Below are 9,837 nucleotides of genomic sequence, written 5' to 3' on the forward strand. Positions count from 1 at the left end.
TTTAAATAAGCACACATACAGATACACAAGTATAAAATACATGAACAAAAAAGTTTTAAATAAAGATTTAACATCAGGGAGATACATACTCAAGATATGTACAAGATTAGTACTTTTTGTTGTGAATTGAAACATTTCTTTAAGAGGCTACTTGGAGTAGGAAGTGAAGTGCATTTAAACAAGTCTGCATAATTCATTTGATTTTTCACTCACTGTGAAAGCATGAGCTAAAGTGACAGGGAGGAATAAAAATATATTTTAACTTCCAGCTGTGAGAGTTGAGTATAAATGAAAGTTGTGATCGCGCCTATTCTAGTTAAGTTTGTATACTGTTAGCGTTATTAACTCCATACATGACCAAATTATTTGTACATAAAATAATCAGAATATGGAAGTAAGTAGTCGATTTATGAACAAAGAGAGATGCATAGGGATAAACTAATCATTGATAGACTCCTTCGACAAGTAGAGCAGATGAGAGGAAGCTTTCAATGGAAAATATTTCTAAGGATTTCAGCCACAATGTACAGCAGAAAAACAGTACTCAAGGCACAGAAAATAAAAATTAAAGTTGGGAGCTATTATTAACTCCCCAAGTGATGTTGACATCCTACAGAAGGGCCTCAATGAGACCAATGACTGGTGTCAGAACCATGGCTTTAAGTTCAATGCCAAAAAATGTGTTGTCATCCCCTATGGGAAAAACCCGGTTCCCATGAATTACCACATTGATGTTAGTCCACTGAACACAGAAGGTGCTATAAGACATCTGGGAACACAGGTTGACAGCAACCTCTCTTTTGACCACCACATTGCCACTGTCGTCAGAAAGTCCTTCTGTGGCACATCTCATTACTGAGGGTTTTGCATCCAGGAAGAAAGAGGTCATTGTCTCCCTCTACTCTTCCATCATTAGGCCAGTCATTGAGTACAATGCCCCATTTGGCATGTACCTCACTAGACACCTGCAACAACTGGAGAGGCGTAAAAGTACCTTACAAAGAAGATCCTAGACCTTAAACACTTGTCCTATATGGACAGACTCAAAAAACTCCCAACTATTCTCTGTCTCATATCACCTAATTAGAGGCGATCTCTGCTTGACTTACAAAGCCATGTCTGACCCAGCTCTGTTCGAAATGCTACATCTAAAGAAATCCCAATCCCTCCACAAAACATGCTCGAGAGACCTCAACCTCATTACCACAATCAACAGAACGCACTGGAGGGAGAGGTTCATAACCCAGAGTCTGCCCATGCTATGGAATAGACTTCCCATAGATGTCAAGCAGAGCACCTCGCTGACCCTCTTCAAGAGAAATCTTGATGAGTGGATGGGAAACAGAAAATTCACCCGGGGATAACTCCAGTGGCTCTACTCGACAGAGGCACTGGGAACAAAGGTCTGGTGGCATGACGTCAGGGTAATCCTATGGCTAGGCTTGTAAAGGCCCTAGGGCCATTAGCCTAGTACACACCTATGAACCTATATAGGAAATGGTAGTTTCAGTCTGAAGCTTTTGCAAAATGGAGACTAGGTAAAAAAAAAAAAAAGTTATTAGCACAATCACAAATTTCACTCTGTCAAAAGGTAATGTAAAAAAATGAAAGTTTACTACTGTACAAAATAAATGCATGACAAGCCAAATGTGTTGTGCACATCTAGGAGCTAAATGGCACTGGCACACTACACACTAGTCATGAGGTAATAGAAGACTATTCTTCCATTATTCTGAAGTCATAATTATGTGTATGCATCTTATGCATCCCACAACTATCCCTATCCTTCATAGTACAGTTTTATCATATTTTTTTACTTCTTCTCTGAATCTTTGAAAATAAGGCGGACCTGTTTCAGTATCAGTTCAAGTCTATGACGCATCTCAATCACAAAAGTGCAATCAATTTAGTGCCAGTGTTACCCAATAAACTACCACCATTCTGATTTAATCAGTATAAAAGGCATTACTCACATGTCATATTCGCATTGACAACATAAGGCCCATGTTCAACAAAGAGCCCAAACATTGAAGTTCCTCCTGGTCCACCTTGGAGCCACAGCAGAACAGGGGCAGTCTCCGGCTTAGTCTATGAAACAAAGAAAATCATCAAAATGGAGAAATGCATAGTATTCCTATTGCTTTAAAATATCAGACTTTGTCAGTGTCTACAACTCCCTCAGCATGGCATCTGCTCAACCATCCTCCATGTTTCATTTCCTTGTGCAGACTGCAGTACAACAGGTAAACCTAATATAGGTGGCACATGGTAAACAGGTATGGAATAACAACAACCCACATAGGAAATGAGAGGTAATAGACAAGTACAGGAAATGCATTATGATTGTTAAGTCTGTGCTGACAGTCACTCACTCAAAATACTTTAAGCCACTAGATTTCATTTCTCACACACACACACACACACACACACACACACACACACTTCTAGTAAATACACGCTCATAAATGTAGTCAGAGAGACATACTGGATATCCCATAAAAGCAAAGACCTACAATTACAGAAAACCCATGCAATGGGCACCACATGCATATCTTTACAGTTACAAACAGTTGCAGGTCTTATTTAATTACTGTCATTAACTCTTACGTCACATATTTGTAATGACGAATCACAACATAATGTCACTGCACCAGAATATAAAAACTAACACCACAGAACACCACATACAAGTAATTTGAGGTGTTCAAGAAAATGATCCTAGAATCCTCCAAGAAGGCATAATTTAGCTCAGTTTACACTTAGAATTCTAACATTTGAAATTCAACCATGAGTTATTTACAAGTCAGCTCACACCCTACCCTGTCAGTATACAATTGTAATGAATAACACTGCTAAAGTAAACCTGACTGCTACTTGCAATAGTCAAAAAACGTTTTCTTTTCTTTGTAAAAATTCATGCACCAAACATTTAGTCCTCTTCACTGCACCATCATCTCATTCTTTAGCCAAACAAATAAAGGCATAAAGCACTCTGCTATCCCTTCTCTCTCTCTCTGCAAACTGTAACAGCAGGGGGAGAATGACTTCCACGTGCATACAAAATATTTCTGGTCTGCTATAATCAGAAAATCTAAACAGTATTCTTTCATAAACAAGAACAATCTCTGAAAGACCATCCTTGCATAGTACCATTTTTTTTAGTAAGACTATCCATACGCAACCCAATTTTTTGCAAATATAATTATCCCCTTCCAAAGCTCTGCCAACTCTTCACATCTATAGAATGTGCTTCGATCACATTAAGAATCTAGCACCAACATCCAGATGGGATACAAAGGAACATGTGAGACTGGATGAAGCAGTGTCAGGAAATGTCTCTGATGACTTACAAAGGGGATCCTCACTCCCCATTTTAAATAATAGCACAACCTGCTCACATTCATCTCTTTTCAAACTTCTCCTTAACTTATACACCCACGTGGGCCAAAATTGCCGCAGTTTACACTAGTCAGGCTCCACTAGATTCAGTGTTATTTCTGAGAACAATCACTTCCTGACAACATTCCTAACTGTAACATATGCCGACCTCTCAGGAGCCATGTGCACTGCTTTTCATGCAACAAATGTCATAACTGGACAGATCTGAAAAAAATCTCTGAATGGGAAGTTACACTTCTGAACTGACTCCTGAAATTAAGAGAGGCGGACTAACAGATCAAATAGCTGGAATCCCCTTGTGAGCTCTGACCCGAAGTATTTCACAACCCTTTGAGATCAGGGTACTCATTACCCAGATGTTCTTTAGCTGCTACAATTAAAGGAAGTAAACTCATCATTGCTGTGTCTCCTTGACTGTGCTACTCTCTTTTGAGCTAGGCAAACAAATTCCTCCGCTACCAAACCTGGAAGTCATTCACAAACCAATATTCTGGATTTGGCTTTAATTCCATTTCCTCCCATAGCATGGCGTCTACTCCATCTTACTAGCTCAAGCAATTACCGCATGGACTACAGGCTTAATCACTATAGGGAACAGGAGGAGTGAAAGAGGACATCTCTGTCACATTTCCCTCTCCAATGAAAAAGAACCTTTATACAGACACTTCAAGATGGACATAGTTACCTGGGAAGCCAAACTTCCTCACTATTATATAAGCATACTCTCAAACGTCCATATTACTGGCATCCAGCCCCAAAAATACTTGTTTTGAATTTGCCTTGACACACACTACAAACAGAGCAGATCTTCTAATGGTATCCATAGTCTGCCTTTCCTTAATGAAGTCAAAATGATCTGGTTTAATTAATTTGCCCATTGCTTTCTGCATTCATGTACTCCAGATACTCATATAGGACTTTTAGTTCACCTTAAGTAATGAGATGTGAAGATATGATCCCAATTGCTACCATGGTTTAAAGGCTTATAAAATCTTCACCTTCCTACGTGAGGGTAGCACCAGTCCCTTGCTTTCAATATTTTTATAAATGGTCATGAAATCCTGCTTCACTCATATTTTTACTAAAAGCAACTTAATCTTTGATTTATTTGCAAGTTACTTTAAAGCCACATTACACATTTTTAAATCTTCAGAAGTTTCACAACTGCTATCATACTTTTGTACATGTTTAAGACATTACAATTATCCTCTCCCCCTTTTCATAAATATGTATTCACCAACTGCATTTTCTTTACAGCACTATGATTTCTTGATACAACTTAATTTCTTGCATACTGGTTATATTTCTTTTCACTCCCCCTTGGGATTCTTAGATTTTGTTTATCCAAATACCAAATCCAAGGCAAATACTTAAACTTCTGCTTAACACATTGTTTTCCCATCCCTTCCCCTTTCTCCATGATTGCTGCTATTAACTTTTCCAGATCTTTATATTGGGAGCACTCATTTTCCATTTTGACATTATCACCCTCTTTGCCAGTGGCATCTGACTCACAATAAAAATATATTATCTAATGATATTTCATTATTTTTGAGGATCCTGCTGAAAAAAAAAGCTGAAGTACAAGCTGAACTTGTATTCCTAAGACCTCGCATATAAACAACTGCGATCTTTATATTCATCTAATCTTGGGCACTCACAAAATATATGATTCCAACCCCTTCTCTGCCCATTTCACATATTCAACACTTCTGTCCTACACTGGCAAACATCTTGACTAGTGTAGCTGATGGGGAAAAATATGCTGGCATGTCCATGCAAAAATGAAAAACGTCTGTGCTTTTGTTGTCACTCTAGGGATAAGCCATGCCTGTGCTCATACAGAGTCACCTACTGTCTTATATAGGTGAGTGGAATACCTACAGACAGCAACACATCAGCAAAGAGTTCTAATTTAGGTTGCAGTACATCTCCACTGATAACTCTATACTGGTGACTCTATTAATATAACCATGAGTTCAAGATATAGTGTAAATAGACATGATAAAGGGTAGACTTGCCTTGGGCTGCTGATAATTCCAAAGACATCATCACTTTTGCCACAGACCCTTTATACAATTCTTTTACAAAGTACATTGGGAAGCACATAACATACAGTACAGTAAATAATACCAATACACTCTTCATCATCTTCTTTTGGCTATTTACCGGTTAGGGGTTGCCACAGCGGATCACCTGTCTGCTTATGATGGCAGTGGAGTTTTACAATGTCGAGTTGCCAGACTGGCACCCAACCTTCCACAGAAGGCACACACATGCACACCTATGGCCAATTTAGAGTGTCCAATCCACCTACAGCATGTCTTTGGGATGTGGGAGGAAACTGGAGCACCCGGAGGAAACCCACACGACCACAGGTAGGACATGCAAACTCCACACAGAAGGCACTCCAGCCGAGGATCGAACCAGAGAACCTCTTGCTGTGAGGCGGCAACGCTAACCGCTGCACTACTGCGGCTGCCCTACAATACCAATATACTCTACTAAACAGTTTCTGAGATTTTAAACAGAATTGCTGTTTTCCTTTTCTATGTGCTAAATTATTACCATCAGAGTCCTGACTACATTATCAAATGTCCTCCTTCCCACAAACCCATACAGATCTTAATGGGTTAATCATGGTATGACCTTAGCAGTCCTTCAAGCTATTACTCTCATGAAAACTTTAAAGTCTTGGTGTAAAACTGATATGGATCTGTAAGAGGAGACCTTGGCAACTTATCTTCCCAACAACATTATAGCTTCCTTCCATGATTCTGGGATGCCATAATCGGTCCGTTTTCTGTTAGTTACATTTTTTTTCACCCTTTCATTATACTCGCATTCTTCAACCACTATAACTCTAAGGATATTCTGTCAAACCATGGCGACATGATGTGGCTTAGTCTCTCATTGCCTCTAAAAGCTCCTCTCCTGTAATATCCGCCTCTAAATATGCTACTTCCTCATATGTTGGCATGGGTACCACTATTTGGCATAAATATCTTTATATAGATGGCTCTTGCCACTTTTAGATCATCTCTTCCACTTGCATAAAGTGGCTGATGAAGCTTTCTAAAGACCCTCTGCAATCCCTCTCCATCCATTTCTACATTTCCCATTTTATCATCCTTTAAGTTGGAAATAGCCCTCTCCACCTTCTGTTGTGATAACCCAATTGCTAATGTTTTTAAGGCTCTTTTTGTAAAGAATAATTGCCTTACTGGATATCCCTTTGAAAAATTATTCTTTCATCAGTATATTTTATATTTCATTTTTTAGTTCTGTCTAGTCTTTTCTGATAATCTAGGAAGCTTAACGAGTAACTGCCATAACTTTTTACTCATTCTTAAAGTATATGTTCCTCCCTTTTGCTTAGCTCTCACATGTGTAATTACCATCTCCTACATGCACACATGCATTTCTCCCAAACCTTTGCTGCCATTTCTCCTGTTTGATCTATTTGCTTTGGTAACAATTCACTCAGCCACTTTTCAAAATGATACTTCCATAGAATATAAGTCGGGAAACTTTAATGCCTTTCTTTCTTTACACTCTCTCATATTAGTGCCTTTAGCTGTAATAGGGCATGGACGGAAAGAACAATTGGTCTCTTCTCAAACTCTCTTAAAAATAGCTATGAAAAGCATGCATTTAAAGTTATCATTTTAGAGCAGTTTTTATATTTGGCCAGATAACATGGTCCATCATCCAATAGTGTCCAGATACCTTTAATCCCTAAACAATGTAACAACATTCTACCGTACTTATGGATTCATATATATTCAAATACCACAGTCTCATGACCACTCACACTTTACCAGTACTCTACCTCAGAGAGTACTTCCTTTCTCCAGAAGAGCCATACCAGACAATCTTGGAGTACATTTTTGGAAACCTCTACAGCCTTCTAGTTTATGTTTAAAGAAAGGTAGCAAGCAGCACTGTTTAACATGCAGTGACAGTTTATTCCTGTGGTTTAGGAGATGCTGAGTCACAAACCTATGCCACCATCATGTTTTACCTATTTGATGGAGAAGATTTAGGTCCCTGGTGCTTGTATTGGTAGAGATGAGGAGAAAAAGGAGGTCCAGGACAATCGAGTCCTTATTGGCATGGTAAGCAAGACAGACAACACCTTCAAAAGTCTATAAGACACTAATTAGAGAAATAATGCTTCCAACGTCTCCTAAAGCTCAGGGATATTAAGCCTATGATCTTTTGGTTAGGAACCTTTGGGGTATAACTGATTGATATGTTTACAAAGATAGATATCAAAGGCGGATTTGTACTCAATAATTGGCTTGATCAATGCTGGATATAAGGGGGGGGACGTACCTTTTTAAACCTTGATATCCATTTGGCAATTACCTGGATTAAGTAAAAGGATTTCATGACAACCATTATTATGAGATGGCAACGAGAGAGGGAACTATCAACTCAGGTACCCATGTCCCTAATTACATACTTCTATTCTGATTTGAATATTCATATTTTATCCATTTACATTTCTCTATTCTGCTTAATATATGCCTTCTTGCATTTCCTTATTTCTGACTCCTGAAACATCAGATTCCAAACTCTTATTACCAACATACCTCCTCTTAAACAGTCATTTTTTACATCTATTTTTTCACTCAAGAGCCTCCTAAATTAAAATGTCTCCAACTGGAGTAGAAGATTATAAACAAAAGGCTTGTGTCTAGATCTAGGGATGTCATTGCCCCTCTTTAATGAGCCCTCATTAAGCCAATCATTGAGTATACTGCCCGCTTTGGCATGCAGCTATCTAGGCACATGCAACAACTGGAACGCCCACAGAGACACCTTGCTAAACAGGATACAAGGCCTAAACAATATATCTTGCATGGATCGACTCAAAGCCCTTTCGCTATACTTGCTATCCTACTGACTCCCAAGAGATGACCTGTGTCTATCATACATGCAATCCTCCAACCCTATAATAGCAGATTTACTGCACATCAGCAAGTCAAATGGTATCAGATATACTGAGTCTAAGGATATAAACCTCTTCTGTAGCTTCAGAAGAATGATTTGGAAGGACAAGTATATCTTACAAAGGATACTGCTGCTCTGGAACAGACTCCCCATCCACATAAAACAAAGCTCATCCCTATCTATATTCAAGAGCAACTTGGATTTCTGAATGAGAACCAGAAAATTTAACCCAGAACTGCTCCCTAAGGGCTTTATCCCATGCATGAGTCCCATCAAATTATCTATGGTATGAACCCAGTTATTTTCATTAGGGGTAATATAATTACTGACCATGGTGTGAGTAAGGGCAATTGAACACAAAATGGTGCAAGTTAATTTGAGCACGAAAAGAGATCTTGGTTAGGCTTAATACGTCCCACAAGGGCAGCCAGCTTAGCACCTACCTATGAACCTATACGATACAGTGATACTAATGCAATTTACAGGCCTTAAATGAAATCCTGAATTCCTGCAGAACATCTTATTGGATCAACTAAAGTATTCCTCATTTACAAACTGCAAACCCTTTTTGTGCCTGAATTACAACTGCTGTCTTGCCCTTTTATAACTTGCACTTGTTATTATGAAAATCCCATAATTCATTTTACAAATTCCTCAGCACTTAACTGCATTTCCTGCAAAGCTGCCATCTGTGAACCCATTTTCTTGCATGTATCCATGATCCTGTCCTTTCTACCTGGATTCACTCTCTCATTTATATTCCAGTTCAACACTGTTAAACACTCCATACTTTCTTCATAAACTTGCCTCTAGTCCCTTTCAGCTACCACTGATAACCTTATCACACCCACCTTGGCTCTTCTATTTTGATCTTTCTTATCATATTGTACATCTTTTAGGAACCTAGCTTCTGTTGCTGTCATCAGCCCTTACCATCAAATGATTTTTGTAAAGATTAACAGACACCATTGGATCAATCCTTGACTAGCCAATATTTCCATTATAACTTAAACGCTGTTTTATGCACCTAACATTACATGCATACCTTGCTGTTCATCTTCCAAATTGTAAATATTTACCTTCACTTTCAATGTTACCTTTCTTTGCTGTATTAATTGAAGACAAACCAGCCTTTAAATACACACATTTTCCCAAAATTTGGGATCTCTTCCACACCTTTGCTCGAGACATTTTGAAGTTCTCCCCCTACTTGCCACGTAATTTTTTGATATCACCATCTTCTTCTATCCACCCTTTTAATCCCTAGATTTCACACTAATTTTTGTTCACAATACACCATTGCAAGCATTACTTCATTACCATTGCAAGCATTACTTCATTAAAGGAAGCATTTTATCGATGTGGTTAACTTCTATTTCATGCATAAACTATATACATCCTAGTTTACAAATGAACTAGCATTAATTAAACATTATAAACATGGAGATATTTTCTTCTCAAGAGCACTCGCATGCCAAT

At 38.5% G+C, this 9,837-nt stretch overlaps 1 protein-coding gene across 1 annotated transcript in view; it reads right to left on the reverse strand.

The window, feature by feature from the left end:
- The window catches only part of CPVL (carboxypeptidase vitellogenic like), a 1,169,046-nt gene that overhangs the window by 983,522 nt on the left and 175,687 nt on the right, over positions 1–9,837 (reverse strand). The window contains exon 4 of the mRNA XM_044066818.1: positions 1,974–2,088. Within this exon, the coding sequence (XP_043922753.1) occupies positions 1,974–2,088 (115 nt within the window). The remainder of the gene's footprint in view (positions 1–1,973; positions 2,089–9,837) is intronic.

The sequence above is a fragment of the Protopterus annectens genome, chromosome 3.part1 (genome assembly GCF_019279795.1).
Source record: "Protopterus annectens isolate FY-2018-M chromosome 3.part1, PAN1.0, whole genome shotgun sequence".
Classification (NCBI taxonomy): Eukaryota; Metazoa; Chordata; order Ceratodontiformes; family Protopteridae; genus Protopterus; species Protopterus annectens.